The 20,043-nt window shown below is 44.5% G+C and overlaps 1 protein-coding gene across 1 annotated transcript; it reads left to right on the forward strand.

Moving 5' to 3' along the window:
• Positions 1–425: 425 nt before the first annotated feature.
• FAM241A (family with sequence similarity 241 member A) lies at positions 426–15,026 on the forward strand. Its single transcript, XM_059818221.1, has 3 exons — positions 426–533; positions 11,046–11,066; positions 14,787–15,026. The coding sequence occupies exons 1-3, from the start codon at positions 426–428 to the stop codon at positions 15,024–15,026; spliced, it is 369 nt and encodes a 122-aa protein (XP_059674204.1).
• Positions 15,027–20,043: the final 5,017 nt, after the last annotated feature.

A 20,043-nucleotide genomic window follows, 5' to 3' on the forward strand; every position in this document is an offset into this window, starting at 1 on the left:
TCGGACAGTTTCGGAAGAGCGAGGCCGGTGTTTTCTCTTTCTCTGGGGAAGAACAGCGAATATCACATCTCACGCTGCCAAGAGGCTGCCAGGCAGGCGTTCCTCCCCAGAGACACACCAACAGGGAGCGGTGCTAAAAGTAACCCTTTATTAACACCCGGCGTTTCCTGGTCTTAAAAGCTTGGGCAAGCGGGTCGTTGGGTTTTTTTTTTTTTGCTTTAATCAGCAGCAAGCAGCTCTCCGGCCGCAGGCCCTCGGCGGCTCCCGCCTGAGGCGGGACCCAGCAGCAAGCGGCTCCCTCCCGCCGGCCCCCACACCCCCGCCGCGGGGCCGCCTTCCCGCTCCCCGCCCTCCCGCCGCTCCCCGGACCCCGTGACGGTCCCGCCCCGCCAAGGCGGTAGCGGCGGATTCGGCGCGGAGGAGCCATGGGCTCGGCGGCTGAGCTACTACCGCAGCCACCGCCGCCGCTCGGGGAATGCGAGCGGGAAGCGGGGGCGGCGTCCGCCCGGCACCGGCGGCGCCCGGAGGAGCAGGTGGGTGTCAGCGGCTGAGGGGTGGGGAATGGCGGGCTGCTCCCTCAGGGCTGAGCCGGAGGGCCCGGAGGAGCCGGCGGGTGTCAGCGGCTGAGGGGTGGGGAATGGCGGGCTGCTCCCTCAGGGCTGAGCCGGAGGGCCCGGAGGAGCCGGCGGGTGTCAGCGGCTGAGGGGTGGGGAATGGCGGGCTGCTCCCTCAGGGCTGAGCCGGGGGGCCCGGAGGAGCGGGAGGGTGTCACCGGCTGAGGGGTGGGGAATGGCGGGCTGCTCCCTCAGGGCTGAGCCGGGGGGCCCGGAGGAGCGGGAGGGTGTCACCGGCTGAGGGGTGGGGAATGGCGGGTTGTTCCCTCAGGGCTGAGCCGGGGCGCCCCGGAGGAGCCGGCGGGTGTCAGCGGCTGAGGGGTGGGGAATGGCGGGCTGCTCCCTCAGGGCTGACCCGGGGCCGGGGCGGGACGCCGTGGCGGGGGGGGGGGGGGACGCCCACGGCGTCCCGCCCCGGCCCCGGGGCTGCCCCCGCCGTCACTCAAGAGAAAACCGTAAACGCCTTTTGATTCATCTCCCGCGGCGTTGCCGTTAGAGCCCGCCGATGGTGCGAGCCTCTCCCGGGTAGCGCTCCATTGCAGCGGGGCTTATGCAACCCAGCCGAGCTGCTGGGGCTGCCCGTGCGTGATGCTGGAGTGTCCCCGTGTACCACCCCCCCCGGCCCTCGTTCTTCCCTCCGAGACGCTTATTCCCCGTGGAAAAGGATGGGAGCGGATGTACAAGGCTGGTCCCTGCCCAGCATCCACGTGGTGAACGTCTGGCTGGAAAGAACTGGGGTGCCGTTGCTACTTAGGCGTGTTCCCTGCAATATTTTAAGCTTTCAGTGTCTTTATTACTTATGAAATTGACTGTATTGCAATGGGAGAAAAAAAGAAAATCGACTCCTTTTTTAACTGGGCTGCTTTCTTTAGGGTATGTATTTTTATGGCATGGTGGATGGAAGTGGGCTTTTTGCTTGGGAAAGGAAAGGAGCCGGCTACATTTCCCTATTGTTAATTAGAAAATGGCTTTCCACGCACTCTTTGTTTTGCAGGCAGCGTTGTCCCCATGCTTAGACAAAGGCAGTGTTCTTCATGCACCTTTATTGATATTTCATTTAAAGAAAAAAAGAGCACAACCTTTTCCATATTCAATACTTCTGTAATGATCCCTTCAGCGGCTGGGAGAAATGCAGTAGCACTGATAATTGCACAGGGGCAAACAGAGCTGCTGGAGTGCATCCCAAAGTAATTTCCAGGCAGTTTTGTCTTTTAAATTTGTTAATTATTTCTGTTGAAAAGTCTTAGAAGTTGGTTGTGACTGTGCTCAACCATAAGTGAGCCCTTTCACAGCTAGAATAGCTTCGTATTTGAAAGTGTCTGGTTGTACTTGCCTGACGTTACAGCTAGAAGCAGGTCACTTCTGAAAGATGCTGGTACCTGAGAATTCACTCAGTGACCGTTTACGTAAGTCAGTGCATCTTCCTTGTCCCTTTCTCTAAAAAAAAAAAAGGGACAGAGAAGGGCACGTACCTAAATGTAGGGTGCGGCTGGATGCTCTAAGAGGCACAGCAGTTCCCCTCTCTGTGTCCACAAGCCCATCTGCAAGGATATTGCAGGAGGAGAGTCTGGCTGCTGTCTTCCTTCCCTGGAAAGAGAGGTGAAAAAGGGGAGTCAGATCATCTCGGATGTTACTGCTCTCAAACCGGTTGTAACTCCTGGCTGAGGAGTGAGCTGCCAGCAGGTTACCACTGCTTCTCTCCTAGTGACAAGTGTGTTGGTGTGGTTTCAGGGGATGGTGCGGACTGAAGAACTGCTTTCCAGTCTTGCCTATGCGCATTTTAAAATGAAGTTGGTAAAGGTACCGCTTGAGTGGCCGCAGGGACGCTTGGCAGAGAAACTCTCTTCCCACTCTTCTCAGGCACAGGTAGCGATCGTGGCCCTTTCGGACAAGTTGGGGCATAACGTTAGGGTAGCAAGGCAGAAATTTTAAATAGGCCATGAGGGAGAAAGAGAATATCCTTCCTGTTGACTGCAGATGTTTCACTGTCATGTGGAGTGTTTTTTCTGCATATTGAGGTGCCAGCAGCTGGACAAACAATAAACTAGATTTGGAAATAAGGAGTAATGGTTGTCTTTTATTTAATATACATCTAGAATGTGAATATTGTATATAATAACAGTAAAAATAATCATAATTTGATAAATAAATACGAGTATTTTATTTTTACGTATAGGGAAGACTAAAGCTAGGTAAGGATTTAGCGGTACATACACTAGCTGCAAACTTTGACAAAAAGTCCCACATTCTCTTGTTCAGGAGTAGCCCGGACATGTAGCGTGATTTGGAAGGGCTCCTGGGTCACCAAGCCTAGTCACATGCTGTCACTTTTTTGCTTTCACGAGCGTGTCCAGATTTCTCTCAAAATAACCAGTTCCCCCTGCCCTTTCTGCTCTCATGGAGGGGCTCTTGCTGAACCCTGCCGTTCCAGCGGGCAGGAATCTTGTTTCCAGGCCAAGCCCTTACCTGGAGTCCCCCATGGAGGCCTAGCGTTGTTGCTGTGTTTGCTGAAGGTGTTTGCACTGTTAACGGAACTGCTGGTCCTCAGCCTGCGTTCTCCTGTGTCGTGTTCGATTCTGAAGGGTAAATATGCGTGCCACCTTAGTGTTACATGCGATGCAAAAGAAGTGGGTCAAAATCTGCTTTCACGGTGTAAATTCTTACTTCTCTCAGCTGGTGAAAAGTAAAGCCTGCGTGACAGCAAAGCCTTTGGCCTTTTTGAGAGCTTTTTTTAGGTGAGGATGTGGGGCTGGCAACCTGGGTGTGATGTGTTGTTTTTTTTTCCCCATTTCCTCCAAACTCAGTTTGTGTAAGATCATACCTAGTAACGTAATGCTAAAAGAATACCTTCCTGACAAGCAGGACCTAAACAATAATGTATACACCCTTTAATATTTTTTTGAAAGAGAGTACTTTGTAGGAAATAAATCTATTTATTTAATGCGAAACCCTCTGGCTTTGATTTTCTATTGAAGCTTATTATTATGTCAGCAAGGACATGCTTAATGAAATTACTGACATGTACGTTTTTAAAAGAATAGAAGGATATGTTACTAAATGTTGTATATAGCCTTTCGAATTCATTATTGCAATAGACTGTAGAATTACCTGCTTCAGTGATTAGATTTAAAAGCAGAACTGGATGATAATGTGATTAATATCCTTTGTAGGTTTGCATGCGAAGATGAGAATAATTACCCTTACTTTAGTCTTCAAAGCAGTGCAGAAGCTGGGTAGTTTCTTCCACCTCTGCTATATTGTGTTGCTGGTGTTCACAAGTGGTATGTGAAGGCACCGACAGATTCAGCTGCGCCTGAAGCCATGGGAGTAGGTTGCTGCTTCGCCCTGCGAGTTCACAATTTTTTCCTAACTGTTAATAAGTTATTAGTCAGACACACAAGTTGTCCTGTATTTTCAACATTGCTAGAGTTAAGGACCTCAAATCTCTTTCCCTAACCCACTTTCTAAAATAGGTTAGCCTTTGTCATATTACTACAGTCTAAATCTCATCAACACCTATAAATTAAAGCACGAAATAAGAATAGAAAAGTGGAATGCGTGCGAGTGTGTCGTAACAAAAGGCGAGGCAAAAGTCCTGCATTACAGTAGGGCATGAGGTGGTGTTAGCAAGAGGCACAACAGCCGGGCCATCCTTAGGGACTTCGAAGCCAAGCTGTGTTACAGCAGACAGAGTTCCTGAAAGCCGTGGCACTGTGGCTCTCTTCTGTACTGAAAGTTGTCTGTCTGGGCTGTGATGGGTTTCAGTATCTTGTAATCTAAGTTGAAGGCAATGGCAAAATTCCCAGTTGCTTCAGTGAGGCCAGGATCTCCACCTCATGCTGGTTTAGGGTACAGAGCATCCAAAGTGCTGTCCGACAGCTAAGCTCAAACCAACGCTTCTCCTAGAAAACGTCTAAATGCAGAGTTACTATGTGATACGTGTATTTGCAAGTAGGTAAATTAGCTTAGACAATCACCTTTTCATTAACCTGAGTTTGTAGCCCTTTGGGATGTTTTATTATTATTTTGAACAGGGTTTTATCTGTATAAGTGGAGTATTTGATCTTAATGATAGATGGGTTCAGATTTAGAGAAGCTGTCACAAAAGGTTTTTGGTGTTTCCCATTGAGAGTTATGTTGAAGAGGTATGGGAGTCTTAGCTAAGTTCAAGTCCTGAACCTTTTGAGTAAGTTTCCAGTATCACTAGTATTTCTCCAGCATGGAAAGAATGAGCTGAAACAAAACTCGAGGATAATACCAACGGCCTTGTGGTAGCCCTCTTGTAAATGTTTCATTGGATCGTAGCATGGATGTGTGTCGTGTTGCCTGGAACAGTATCACTTCAGTCATAAGTCAGTAGAGGCCAAGAATGTTTTAAAATAAACTTGTATGTGTGGAAACTATGGTGCCTAAGGCTAGAAACCTATTTCTAATTTATTCCATACTGAGATAATCTGAAAATTGTAGGTTTCTCCTGCATGCAGTTGTTGGAATTTGTTTCCAAACCGAAAATAGTAATAGCTGACAGGGAAGGCTTAATCCCAAATTTGTTCTGGCACTACAAATGATTTAACTCTGCTGCAGAGGTTCATAGCTACATAACAATACGTGATAATAACTTTCTAAAAAGCATTAGTGGGTTTTCTGAGGCTTGACAGCATTTGAAGTAGAACAAAAAAAAACCCGTCAGGCATACCTGTAGCACCTACAATAGATAGGATAGCATGCTCTGCCTTAATAATGTGAAGATCCTATTTTCTCAAAGAAAAAAGTATTCTGGAGATAGAAGCGAATACAAATTTCCTCTCCTTAAAAGGTGAAATTAACGGCTGTTGCTTTTCAGCAAGCCACTGCGTCAATACCACGCTGAACGTACGGTGGATTGCAAGCCTTTTGCTGTGTCAAGCTGACCGATTTAGTGGGGGACCAATTTAGTGGGGGAACCTTGAAAAACAAAATCCTATGGAAATTAAGTGTTGCAGGTGTAAGGAAAAGATGGGTTACAAATTGCTTTTGATCTAGTCTCTATGTAAAATTGCAGCGTGGATGGGATCGAGTTATAGGGACAGTAGCAGGAGCATAAGGGAGAGTGCAGCCTAAAATGGGGGGGGGGGGAGAAGCATAAGAGAGAGTGCAGACAGCAGCCTAAAATGGGGGGGGATAAGCAGCAGATCTTAATGTGGAGGGGAGGCAGGTTTCCTCTCCCTTGGACCCTCCCATGCTGGGTTCTTGTCTGGGACAGTTTCTCATCTGGGGTCATATTCCTGGGGAAATTTACTCCTGAAATTGTGGGACTCCAAGACGGTTTATCGAGGGATGCCTCTGTTGAAGCCTTCTCTGCTCTGCACAGGCACAAATTCAGTATCTGGAAAAGCCTTTTCATCTCCTTACCACAAAACTGCTCCTGGTATTTCGAAGTTTGTTCCAGCAACTGTTGAGCCTAAACTTGAGTTGCCGTAAAAGCTGACTAAAGGGAATACAGTGCCGTTGCTTTTCTTATGTTGTTGCTTGTTTCTATAGAAACATCTTGTTTCTATTTTATAAATGGTGTCTAGATTCTTGATGTGAAATGAATGTTAACCTAATCTTTGTTTTACAATTTTTTTAAAAGTATGTCACTTTTATTGGTAGCTGTTATAAAGTACTTCTGGTATTAAGAATTTTTCTAGCTTTCTTGCATTTGCTTCTTTTTTCCCCAAAGGAACAAGTTAAACTTAGTTTTTCTCTGTCTTGTTTTTCATCTGGAAGTGTGAGGTATGATTTTTCTTTCTCATTTCCTAATCCATTCATCTTTTCATATTTAAATAACAGATTAAAATTAGCCTGGAGAAATGAACCTGGTTTTTGTTTTGGTTTTTTTTCCTCCAGACAGTTGAAATTAATTTTGTTGTCTTAATAGTCTGTTGGCTGAGTATCAAGGTCTTTTTACTGCTTACATTGACAAGGTCAAATACTAATCATTAGTTTCATGCTAGCAAAGGATGCGAAGGGATACCATTCTCTTCCCGCTATAGTAGAAGAGGCAGAAAATCAGAAACGTTTCCAATAAAATTAGTTGCCCTTCTTGGGGAAATTTCCACTTTCTTTTAATTAGACCTAAGAAATCTTTGTAAGTATGAGAAAGCAGGGTGATATCCTGGTCACATACCAGCTGCTACTAGTAACGAAACTGCCTGGTTTGCGTATGCGGCGGAGCAGGAGGCAACAAGCCTGCGCCCGGCCGACCCGTGTGTGGCAGGGTTTCGTGCCGGTGCCCTGCGACGGGGCAAGGCTGTGGTTCGGAGGAAGGGGAGGCCACGACCTGGGAACTTGCCGTTCGCTGCAAATCTCCAAAACCTGCCCATGGCAACACACTGGGCGGTCAGATGTCTGAGTACTGGCAAGACTGGATAATTCGTTCCTCCAGGACTTAGCTTACTATCGAATATCTTTAGCTGGGTGTTGGCTGGTACATGTCCCCATCTGCACCCAACAGAAGTTGGTCTCTTATTTTGGGGGGCGGGGGGGGGAACTTGTGGTTTCTTCCCTCCTGGTCTCTCTCATCTGCTCACTTTCTTCTCATATTTTTCTGTAAGACTGAGCATGAAGTATTTTCAGTTTTAGTTTGCATCCTCTAAAAAGAGATGACTTTGTGAGGTGCTCTCTTCTGAGCATTAATGTTCCAGCTTTCAAAAATACGGGAGTATTTTTCAGTAAGTAAGCATGTTCCTAAAGTCACACCTCAGTGGCTTTTTTGACATTTAAGTGTCTGTGGGCTTCAGCTATCGGACACACCACCTGTTCCCTGGAGTAAAAATAACCTTGGCTGGAGTAAAATAGACAGTGAGCAGTTAAATACTGCAGTGGAAACTTTTTACTTGAAAATAAGAAAAATGTGCGGGTGGGTATGTAAACATGATATCCCTGTGTTTCTTTATGACGCTTTTTTTAACATATCATTTAGATATCGTTAAACACGTGTTTGCTGCTAAACTCAAAAGGGGTTTCTTTTCTATCTAATGTGGAAATAATTCCCATAAATATGCCATGTCTTTTTCTTTCTTTTGTGACGATAAATGGGACTGGTTGTGTTGTGAGGCATGTTACAAACAATTAGGAAATGCTGCGGCTTTTCTGCGTTGGAGATGAACTTTATGGATGCCTGTTTCCTACTCCCCTCTCTCTTTGCCGCCGTTGCCCAGCAGCATTTCTTTGTAAAATCACAAGCTTTTACTTGGAGAGCAGTTATTTTCCCAATCCATTGGACTTTTCTCCTCCATTGCTGGAGTTCACATTTGTGTCACAGCCTTTTGGGCAGTTGATGTGAGAAAAGGGAAGCGGATAGACTTGTGCTCGGCCTGGTGCTGTTGTCAAGTTGAGTGCGGGGTGGGAATTTTTCAAGTTGTCTCAGCAACGGACAACTGTTGGGGTATCTTCAATTCATTAATCATGGAAAATAGGAAGAGGAATGTTATTTGGTTTGTTTTGAAGAATCCCATACCTTCAGAGTAGTTGAATGGATTTTTTTTTTATCCTGAATCTGAAGCCCCATAGCACCTCTCCCATCACGCTTGCCTTGCAGCAGCGAGGTATGTGATGAAGCAGGGCTGTCTTTCTTCCAGGAGGCACTGCCTGCAGCTGCCAGAGCAGCTTGGATCGCTCCTTTTGGACCACTTTCTTCTTTCCAGGGATGAGCCCTGGGAGGCCCAAGTTGTTCTGGCGAGGGTGGCAATCCTGAGCATGTAGAGATTCACCTGCACACAGATGTTGCAGTAGTTTGTCGTGTGTGATCTGCACATGGCCGGCAAATCCACAACGTCCAGCAAGTGCGGGGTGCTCTGAGCGTGGGTGCCGGGCTCCATCGCTTGCTGAGGAAGGTGCTGCAGCAGTGCCCTAGGAGAAGCTTGAGGGACCTCCAGGCAGAGCTTGTTGGAGATGCTGTGTAAGGACTTCTAGTCTTTGTAGAAGGACATCATTGATACTGTGTAGAAGGACATCATTGATGCTGTCCTTCAGTGATCTGGCGTTGCTGATAGCAGAAAGAAGAAATGGTAAATCTGTGTTTCCATGCTCTCTTCAATTAGCCACAAGAAAGTAACTTCCCAAGCGTGTTGGGTAAGTTCGTGTCTCCTTCGGATGCATTTGTGTTGTGCATCCTCCAAGGGCTTGGCAAAGTTACTTGATGTGATCTGTAAATGGTCGGGGGCAGGAACTGTGTGCTTCCAGCAGTTTGAGGGGAGAAGACCTTGAACTGGCTACATTATACTTAGGAGGTGCAGGCAGGGATCAGCCTTAAACGGCTGCGAAAAGTTCAGTGCTAACTTCATCCTCCTCTCCTAGCGAGTAGCATGTGAATCATTGCAAAGATGGTTTCTTCCCTTGATGGGAAGGGGGTAAGCAAGAAAAAGTTCCTGCTGGCAGACTGGTGTGGAGTGGCCTCCCATCGTGACTTACCATGTGCTTTCCTGAATTTAGGCAGCAGTGAGTTTGAGTGAACGCGGTGGAAGTTTGCCATAAGCAAGGGTAGTTAGTGGTCAGAACACACATAATTTTGTGTGTTATGTTGATGATGAACATTACAGCCAGATGTTTGTTGGTTTCAGTAGGCTGAGTTGACAACCTTCTCTGTTGTTATAAAGCTAGTCCGGGAAAACATTCAATTACATGGGAGATTTTTTTTTCGGAAGCACTTCAGGGATGTAGGAGCACCAGCTGTGCTGGAAGTGGACAGAACTTGCGCTTAGTGTCTCTTCTGTGACCTCCTCGGAAACTTTCATTCTGAAAAAAGGTCCTTTTATGGCATCCTGCTTCTGAGAGGGCACGTCACGGCTCTCCTTAAAGCATCCAAGCCCCTAAGCCATTTGGCCATAACAGCTGGGTAAATTCGGTTACAAAATTTCTGTAGTAAAGTTTTTCAGAGTTTGGATCTTCAAGTTCTGCCTTTCTGCCAGTAAACAGTGGGAGACAGCAGACAACAGCTTTGCTGATGAAAATGTGCCATTTTGAATAGGAAGGGAAATTTTGTAACACCAAACATCTGAAAAGACAAGAGAAAACGGGGTTCTTGATGGGAACCTTCGGGTACTGCAGTAGGCTTGTGAAGAAAGTTTGTGCATACGTGCTGAGCAACGGGACAGATCAGACAATTCCCCTTCTGTCCCATATGATAGCTCTATTTTTAGTTTTAAGTAATATAAAGTCAAAAATAGAAACCAAATATGAAATGGAGTATGGAGTACTGCGTCCAGCTCCGGAGTCCTCAGTGCAGGAAAGACATGGACCTGTTGGAGTGGGTCCAGAGGAGGCCACAAAAGTGATCCGAGGGCTGGAACACCTCTCCTATGAGCACAGGCTGAGAGGGTTGGGGTTGTTCAGCCTGGAGAAGGCAAGGCTCTGGGGAGACCTTACTGTGGCTTTTCACTACTTAAAGGGGGCTTATAAGAAAGATGGAGCCAGACTTTTTAGCAGGGCCTGTAGTGATAGGACAAGGGGTCATGGTTTTAAACTAAAAGAGGGTAGATTCAGACTAGATATAAGGAAGAAATGTTTTACAATGAGGGTGGTGAAACACTGGCACAGGTTGCCCAGAGAGGTGGTAGATGCCCCATCCCTGGAAACGTTCAAGGTCGGGTTGGATGGGGCTCTGAGCAACCTGATCTAGTTGAAGATGTCCCTGCTCATTGCAGGGGGTGTTGGACTAGATGACCTTTACAGGTCCCTTCCAACCCAAACCATTCTATGATGCTATGAAATATTTTTAAATGAAAAAAAAAATTATTACACTGTATGAAAGCATTTAAGGAATATAAAATGAAAGGAAAATTGAGGCAATGAAGTCATACACCGTGGTTCTACATTTGTATAAAGGAATCTGCTAGTGTAATTTGCTTTAAGGGCATTGATGATCCCAGTGTGTCTACAATAAGATCACTTAGATTTAAAATTAATTTAAATTGCAGTAAGGAGTAATTCATTCCAGCAATTTGATAAGAAACGTTAGGTTGGGAAACAAATGCTCCCCTGGCCCCTCTGAATTTCTTCACTGCTCCTGTCTTTCAAAGAGTGAGGAAAGGCAAACAAACTACTGCAGATGAAGCAGACCTCTCTCGTGTTCCCTCCTGCATTGTGGCAGGTGAAGTCTGGGGGTGCCCCCCGCACAGCATGTGTTAGCAATGAGAAGAGCTGCTGCAAAGGCCTTGAAAGCACGCTTTCCCTCGGGCTAGTGCAGGTAAAGAAGCTCCCTCTGCTCCCTCTTGATACACAAAAAAATTCTTCTAAGTTGTGAGGCCAAGGCTGGGTTGTTGATTTTTAAAGCGAGCAACTTTGAAACAGAAACTTCTTTTGCTTTTAAATGAGGAAGCTCTGTTTTGTTGTGAGATGGGGGGGTTGCTCAGAATGGGTACATTTCTCTGTCCGTGTTTTTCTGTTCTGGTAGTGTCTGTCTAGCTTCAGGCTGATTCAGAAAAAGATTTAGTATGAAAATAGTCCTATGGAAATCAAGAGTCAGCTGGGAACTGTGTGCTTGCTGAAGACAGCCAGTTTCTAAAAACATTTAGAAAAGTACTTTGGGGGGAAAAAAAAAAAAGAAGTATTTGGTTCTGAGGGTATGGTTTGGGAGCTACTGGCACATACGCGGGACTCTATGCTGTTTTACTATCGCCCTGAACGTTAGTGAGAGAGCTCCTAGCTGCAATGTTAAAGCTCATTTAATATTTTTTAGCAATTTTGAGTATTGTAACATTACTGGTGTTTGCCCTAATGGTTCTATTTTAGCTACACCTCTATAGAAACGTATTTGTCCAGCATGTGAAATATTATGCAATAGTAAAGAAAAATATGCCATCTGTCTTTTAAGGCCGATCATCTGTTTTCAGCTTCACTTGGTTTTTTGCTGAGTTGCCTGAAGCAAGACATACTCAGCCTGAATTAACTGAAGCAGACTTTGAAATCTTGAGAATTCCCATGATTGTTCTCAAAGGTTTTGTAAGCTCTTGAAAATATTTGGAAAAATAACATGACACTTGTTTTGTCATTAAACACACACTTGTCAGTCTCCCTGCCTAGAAGCTTGCTTTGCGTAATCACTTTAGAGATTCATGAATCTGCTTTTGTTTGAGAAGGAGAGGGTGAGATAGTCTTGCTTAAAAAAAAAAAACAAACCACAACAAACCATAAATAAAAAAAGACCTGGACAGCCTAAGTAGGGTGGAATTTACTCTGTACCCTGCTTGAGAGGCTGTGTGCAACTGCTTGCTGTGAGCTTATCAAGGCAGAACGGGGCTGCTAGGGAAATCCCGTGTCTTACAGCTGCCTCATACCAGGAGAGACGTCAGCATGGACACATACAGTTCGTTGTGCTTAGCTGGCCCGGTGAGAGGGAGCTCGTGGAAACGTGCCCGCTGGCGGCCTCCTTGCGAGTGCCGCACTCTGCTTGCTCCATGCGAAGGCTTCCAGCACGTTGCTGAGTACCATTAATTACCCAGAGGCAAGGAATTAATTTGTTTGGTTTTTCCTCCTGGTTGCACTGGCCGCTGGGTCAAAACCTAAGCTACTTTGCTAGAAAATGTGGCGATTTCTCCTGCACGCATTAACTGTTTCTCTCAGAAGTGGTCTCTGCGCTCTGCTCCCCTCTGCCATCACCCCGTAGGCACGTGATCCCTGTGATCTCTGCGTGCAGGAAGCAAATAAATATATTTTCCCTTCCCAGCACACCCTTTCTCTTCTCCCTAATTGCTGCAATCGATATACCACTTAGGCTAATAGTTTTGTTTGTCTCCCTGTGCTCTTTGGGAATAGAGGGATGAGAGTTCCTGTAATAACTGTGTTCCCCGGGGTGGCAAGCACCCTGCCCTGCCGAGTCCGCAGGGGCTCACAAAAGGCTCTGCCTTTCTTCAGGGAGTCTCATCATGAAACACTGGAATTAAAGAGGAGTCAACATTTATTTGAATTAAATAAAGCACACTTAAAGCCAAAATGTTGAAAACTGGGGTTTCCATATCCAGTGAGGGGGAGAAAACGACCTGGGCCAGAGAAGCGGGCTGAAAACGGATGAGGCGGTGGCTGTCAGTACATAACCTCCAGTACTGCAGTTCTTCACGTTCAGGCTCTTCTGTAGAACTGCAGAAAAACTGAATACAATATTCATTACTGTTTATGCTTCCTGCACCCCTCCCTTTCTGGGATTCAGTACTGCAGCTTAAACCAAATTCTTCATGAATAAGCGAATAAAACAATACCCAAGCAGACACAGCTGAGGGACTGTGGCGGTTTTGCTGGGTTTTTTTTCAGTAGCAGCTGTGGTGCTTCACCCAACCTTCATTCAGTCAGAAGGTTCTGCACAGTGGCCTAAAGTCTGACCTAGAAAAAAAATAAACTAGCTTCCTTTGCTCTTTGCTGGACGTTTTCTTGTGGGAATGGGAATTCACTTTATTACTTGCTATCTAATGGAGAGCCTGGCACTGCTGTGGGAGGGAATTTTTGTTTCTCCACCGAGACGGTGCCGTGTAACCAGGGATGCAGAATAGCTTTCATCCTTCAAGACAGAACTAAAGGTACACGTTTGCTTTGGATCCAGGAGTAGACTAATTGCACATAGAGTTTGCAGGCAATTTGTTGGACCTATTGATCAGTTGACTGAAATATTGATGAGTAGCTGCTGCATGTGTTTTCATTGCTGCCTAATGGAAGGATTAGAAAACACATGTTCATCTTAAAAGCGCGTTCGCCCTGTTATACCCAAACACATGGCAATAAGGTTTTGTGCAAAGGATCTCTGGACGCTGGGAAAGGAGAGATGGAATTTCCAAGCTATAATCTAGTTACAGTTTATATGTTGAAACAGTCGCATGTTTTCTGCAGTGATTAAAAAGAGTGTGGCAAGCAGGGTGAGGGAGGTTATCCTCCCCCTCTACTCTGCCCTGGTGAGGCCACATCTGGAGTACTGTGTCCAGTTCTGGTCTCCCCGGTTCAAGAAGGACAGGGAGCTGCTGGAGAGGGTACAGCAAAGGGCTATGAAGGGGGTTAGGGGACTGGGACATCTTTCTTATGAGGAAAGGCTGAGAGACTTGGGTCTTTTTAGTCTGGAGAAGAGAAGACTGAGGGGGGATCTTATCAATGCTTATAAATACTGAAGGGGTGGGTGCCAGGAGGATGGGTCCAGTCTTTTTTCAGTGCTGCCCAGTGAGAGGATGAGAGGTAACAGGCACAAACTTGGTCACAGGAAGTTCCACCTAAATGTGAGGAGCAACTTCTTTCTTTTGAGGGTGGCAGAGCACTGGAACAGGCTGCCCAGAGAGGTTGTGGAGTCTCCTTCTCTGGAGATACTCAAAACTCACCTGGACACATTCCTGTGCAACCTGCTCTGGGTGACCCTGCTCTGGCGAGGGGGTTGGACTAGATGATCTCCAGAGGTCCTTCCAACCCCCATCATTCTGTGATATTTAAGCATGGCATCTTCATCTAAAGATGTGCTTCTGCCTTCCTATGCGTTTGCCCCATCATTTCTCTTTTTGGGAAAAGTGCAGAACTTGTTTCCCCTCCCCTTTGCTTCTTTGTACCACCGCTTTGCATCGGTGCAGTCCTTGGTTTTGTCTTCCTTTGCCTGACTTTCACAGCTCTCTGTGCCAACATAGGGATGGACGTTTGCCGCTTTCTTGGTCGAATCCAGTGCCCCTCTTTCAGTGGTGACAGTAGCCCTTCAGTTCCCTGTGCTTTGGTGCAAAATGCTTTATAGTTGGTGCTTACTAGTTTTGTATTGTTCTTGTGGTTCTGAAGATATTCTGGAAATAATTTATAACAAATCTACTTCAGTCAAATCCCCTCCCTGAAATTACAGGCATCTAATTCCGTTTTGGTTGCCCTGAAATCCACGTTGCACAGACAGGTAAGATGTACAACCTACAGGAGAGCTTTACCCCTCTAGAGTGGCGTCTGGAGGAGAGACAGGCTGTCACGTGTTTGTAGCGTCACTTCAGATGTCCCAAGTTTGGACAAGTGACTGTAACCCTAAACATTGTACCGAAGTCACAAGCTACATAACCTTTTCAATTTCTCGACTTAAGGAGTAGCTTTATTGCGTGTATATCGTATTTTTACACATTCAAAGAGAAACAGCTGAGAGTTGTTCAGAATCAAAGTAATTAGAACTGATTGTACAACCTATTTCCTAATTTTGTCTTCTGTCCGCAGGTCCAGCAAGAACAAAGAAACCACACCGCAGAACCTGTGATAGATGACTATAAAAAGATGGGGACTCTCTTTGGCGAACTAAACAAAAGCCTTATCAGAATAGGCTTCACAAGGATGTACTTTGGAGAACGGATAGTAGAACCTGTAATAATTATATTCTTCTGGGTTATGCTCTGGTTTCTTGGCCTACAAGCTCTTGGACTGGTTGCTGTTCTGTGCCTTGTCATTATTTATGTACAACAGTAAAATTTTATAGATGCTCTTTGGATTATGTATTTCAACACTGCCAGTATGTCAGTGGATTTATGTGTTTAAGTAAATGGGCAGCATATCAAAAGCTGCAATGCTTCAAATTGTATTTTGCTGAATTTCCAACATTTGGGGTGAGGGGGGGCTAAAATTATGCATTTTAAGCAAAGTCAGCAGTGCCCTACTACATCTTTGAAGGGCGAAAAAGGAGATGTTTGTAACATAATTATGTCCAGTGTACTGTTTTCTGCCTTCTTGGGGCCTTAGTCCAAGGATTGGCTTTTTGTCCCTCCTGCAATGTTCTTGCTTTGTATAGTGAAAATTTCCTGTCTGGTTTTAAGAGGGCACTCGATGCGAGTGTCTTATTTCACCGTTGTGGGGGCTCGTATGCTGTTTCTTCCCTCAATCTGCATAATTTGCTAGTTTTTTTTAGAAAAGCTGAATCTGCACGAGGGAGGTTTGCTAACTAACCTACAATGACAAACGATCGTAAGGTGAATACGACTTCCCAACACAAAAGTATCTTTGGTTAGTATAGTTTATAGTAAGCTTTCCCCCAGGAAACAAGCTATGCCAGCAAAATGCTTTTATACTAATATTAACGACTTCACACAAGGCTTCAGCTGTTGTTTAGGACGAATCGCAGTCCTATAATGGCTGAATGGTCTAATGTAGCTCTGCCTTGTTTTTGGAAATGTACTTGGCTCCTGCTGCTATTTTTCTTTCTTTTTTTCTTTTTTATATTTGCTCTTTCCCCCAGCCCTCCTTCTGAAGATAAATATTTAGATCATTCATGGACTTTGTAGGTAGTTACAGCTGCAGTGTTGGAGAATTGCCATTCCAGATGGCAATGCTAGAATATTGTCTGCTTCCTCTGGGTCCTGTGTGAAGTGTCTGAACAACCAGACAGATAACAGACCAGCTCTCTTTAACGCTTCCCTGATTTGCTGCTGTATGGACCCAACATCAGCTAGCAGCTTTGCGTACATAAGCAAATCAGACCTGTTTCCTCACGCAAGGCAAGAATGTAGTTGAAATCAGGTGGTCATTTTAATTAGTAGGCTTAACTGATTCATTTCCACGCTAGGCAACAAAAATGCCTATCTATAGGTGCATGTCATGGACAACACAAATTGGAGAATAGGACATATACGTTCAAGAGTAGGTGTGAAATTCACTCTGGCTCCCTAGGAGCCACACCAGGGGTGTATTGAGTATTTCCAAGTGAATGTGCTCATTTAAAGAGAAATGGTAAAATGAGACAGAATCTTTACTAAATAGGCTACCAATTTAATATTTGCTGTATGTCACTCTTAGTAAGAAACTTAATTGCAAAATTGACTTCATCTGTGGTAGAGTGAAATTATACCTTTACTTAAAGAAATGTAATAGAAAATGTGAAATTTACAGAAAAACCTTTTGCAGTGACTTTTTTCCTAAACGTTTTTATACTAGCAGAGATCAGCGATAGACTGGTGGAAAATGCTGTCTTATTCAGAGACTTCTGAAGTTAAGGGGAGCTTCTCTATGGTCCCCATCCTGCAACTGGATTCTCAAGGCTGATTTTATGCCTACATGGATCACGTTGGTTGCTGGCCTCCATTTCCAGGACCCTTGGCCCCAGTCCTTACAGACATTAGTGAAATAATTGTTATTTAGGGCATCAAACGTGAAGGCCCAGCTCCTTTAAAGCCTTTATGTGCCTAAATGCCATCGGCAGATGTGTCTCTGTGCTTTTCTAATGAATGCGTAGTTACCTTCTGAGGAGCCGGGTCTCCTCTCCAGACCTTTGGATGACTGTGACTGTGGATCCGAGAGGCTCTGCTGGTGGTACTGCAGGGGAGCGGGACTGAGGCCCAGCTGTGTGTTTAGATGGCAACCTGTGCTGACTGGCATCTAGTTAAATAGTTACGCTGATGGCAGGGAAACGTTTGACAACAGGAGGTGTTCCTGGATACAGGGGTTTGTTATTCACAACTGGAAGTCCCAAAGCAAACAGCAAGTACAGGCTGAACTCAGAGGCGGGAGCTCTGTACTCACAAGTGCCTAGGGGTAAACTTTGGGTTTGTTTCAAGTCCCTTAGAAAGCAGAACATCTGTTTACACCTTTGCATATTTGTATAGATACAATGGTGGGTTTATGTGTATTCTTCTCCCGTATAAGGGCTGTACTACAAAAGCATCTAGTCATTAACAAAAAAAATCCTTCCTTTCTTCCCACAGTCAAGTTACTGTTCAGAGGATCTTATCCAATTCCTTTCATCCTGTAGGAAAAAGTGTTTCTATGATATCCTTGTTGCAGTAGTACTCTTGTGTAAAGACACTGTGCTGTGAGATGGCATGTAGTATTTCCTGGAGTGGTGATTTGGATCTGTACATAAGGAATGGAGAACAGTGAACCAAGGGTGTGACTGACAAGTTCAGTAAGGAAACTGTTCATATGCATGTACCCTTTTCTTATGTGCATAACTACGACTGTTTCACTCATGAAGTCGTTTCAGTTGTTCTTTTGACATTTGTATACGTGTACTCTAGGGGAAAGGTAGCTTTTGGACTAAGATTGTTTATGGTGAATGTTTTATATGGTTTCTCTTAAGGGTAACTTACTACGTCTTGCCCTTCATAGAAGTTTTTCATTTTAAAAAGATCTGTAAAAATATCCCTCCTAATGCAGTTAGGTTGGCTGAAAATGAAAAATAATGTATTGCTTGGAAGATACCCCTTGCCTGTTTGGTTTCATACATTCCATTGTCTGTAAGAATTTGCACTGAATCATCTGTCCTAATTCTGTGCTATTGCTATACTATCTCCCTGTCATTTGCAGGAAAGGAAAGAGGAGTTAAGGAAAAAAGGGGACTGGGATAGAATCAGACATAACAAGTGGAAAATGACATGGAATGCATGAAAATGATGCATTTATGTGTCAAAAGAAATTTGGTTTTAAACATGTGCCAAAAGTGAGGGGGGAATGGGTGAACGGTCCTTGAATTGTGTTCTTCCTTCCATCCAGATGTAGTTCCAAGGCGGAGGAAGCACCAAGCATTCAAAGGATGTCCCTAGCTCAAAAGCAGAAGGTTAATTAAAAAAAAAAAAGACAATTTCACACTCGTCTATATAGTAAAAATTCATAATGTTATTTATATTGGTATATATGATTATTATTCTTGATAGAACTGAAAGCAACTTTATGCATCTGTGTGTAGGACTGTATTGAAGGAATTACATCCCTTAAACCTGTGTTAAACAACAAATGATGTAATTCCTGTTGGTCAGTGTAACATATTGAAAACTTTTTACATAACCTCTGTTTTTTAAAGGATGGACTCCTCAGTACTGTTTCACACCTGCCAAATGCATAAATGTTTGAACTACTGTGTACAGAGAAGAAACTACATGTAGGAGAATCTTGGAGAACCCCGTTTGCACTGAAAAGTCATCACATCGAAACTGTCCGTACAAAAAGGAAAAATCATATTTCTTAAAAACTCTGTATTAAATGAATCCTATGGAAAGCACTTTGTTATTCTTTCTAATAAAAAGTATTGTCATCAATGAGAACTGTGAATTCTTTGTGGTGCTTTGTTCAAGGTTACTTGACTCCTTTCAAAATTTCACGGTAGGCCCAGATGAAATGGGACAGTGTTCAGCTATCCACTGAAATCAGTTAACTTGCAGCTTGTGGAGAAATAACTGCAGTACAAGAGCTGAATAAACTGCATCAGGTCTCTATGGTTGAGTGTGCAGCAAGTTACACTGAATTTAAAAAGTAGTAGAGCTAGATGTTAACAAATAATGGCAACATTATGGTTTAAAGTAGCTTTTATTTCATAGCATATCTGTTTTGCATCCAGAGCAGCCTCTGAAGGAACCAGATGTGGTCAGGGGTGTGAAAAATCCTTCGAACTGACAATTGCTGTGCTACAGAAAGGTTTGGGAGTTTTCATTTGTTTTAAATATGCGTAGAACAGCATATGGTTCAAAACAAATCCACTTCAAACTGTTCATTCTTTTTTTTTCTGCAGGTCAGAAGGGTGTTCGTTCTGCCAGATCCAACAGACACTTCAAACATACCTGCGTTGCTAAGGATGCGCAGTGAGTTAAGCAGTATAGGTTTTCTAAAAGTAGCAAAGTTGAATTTTGGTCCTTCAGACTCATATTGGTGGTTGTGCACAAAAGTAAGGCTCGCTGCTTGAATAAATTCAAGCCTTCAGGTTTTATTTCTGATAAAGTACCTTGGTCAGGCCTTTTATAGGGTGCGTGCAAATTCAAGAACAACCTGGCTTTGACTCTTTTTCCATCCTGGGCTTTACTGTAGGTTTTGGAAGTTTATTTCTTAGCCTCTCCCCTCCGCCACAACTGACAGCTTCAGCCCCTTTTTACTTTCCTCCTTTCACTCTGTAGTGTTGCCTTCTCTAGGGCTGTTCACTAAAACGGTCTCTCTCTCAGCCAAGGGTTCGGGCTTTTGCATCGTTTAGTCTTCTTAAAAGCTGCCTAGACAGAAAATCTACTTTCAGTTGGATATTTTGTTTGTTTTACTGTGTGCCTGCTTAACGCCAGAGAGAAGGAAATTTGAGAGAGGATTTTAAAAAATATGCATACGTTGGGTAGTCACTTCTTTTTTATAGTGCTTATCTGTTGTTTTAGATGATAGTTACCAAACTGCGATATGCAGTCACCAAAGGTCCAAGAGAATGTTGCAAATGTGTAGGGTAAAGAACTGTCGGTAGATTGTCACCAGGATTTTGAGACTAGATGGGTCAAGCAGCATGTGGCTTAGGGTTGTTTCAAGCTTATGCAGGCAGACTACTGACTTCCTTTAACTCCTGCCAACCCTTCAGTTTCTTCTGAGAATGTCTCCAAATGCATATAAAATCATCAGTATTCCTTCTGCGCTCACTCTGAAGCAACTGAGCTTTCATCAGCTCGGTTTTACACAGAGGAACCAAAAGGGGATGGGAAAGGGGAATTGGACTCCTGTACAAGAGTGTTTTAAACTTGTGTGCAAGCTTGTAGTC

This window comes from Gavia stellata, chromosome 5 (genome assembly GCF_030936135.1).
Source record: "Gavia stellata isolate bGavSte3 chromosome 5, bGavSte3.hap2, whole genome shotgun sequence".
NCBI lineage: Eukaryota > Metazoa > Chordata > Aves > Gaviiformes > Gaviidae > Gavia > Gavia stellata.

Bases quoted from the DNA above. Each gene is read 5' to 3' on its own strand.
- FAM241A (XM_059818221.1), top strand. From the start codon at position 426: ATGGGCTCGGCGGCTGAGCTACTACCGCAGCCACCGCCGCCGCTCGGG. The intron at 534-11,045 runs GTGGGTGTCAGC...GTCTAGCTTCAG, and splicing joins GGCGGCGCCCGGAGGAGCAG to GCTGATTCAGAAAAAGATTT. The intron at 11,067-14,786 runs GTATGAAAATAG...CCGCAGGTCCAG, and splicing joins CTGATTCAGAAAAAGATTTA to CAAGAACAAAGAAACCACAC.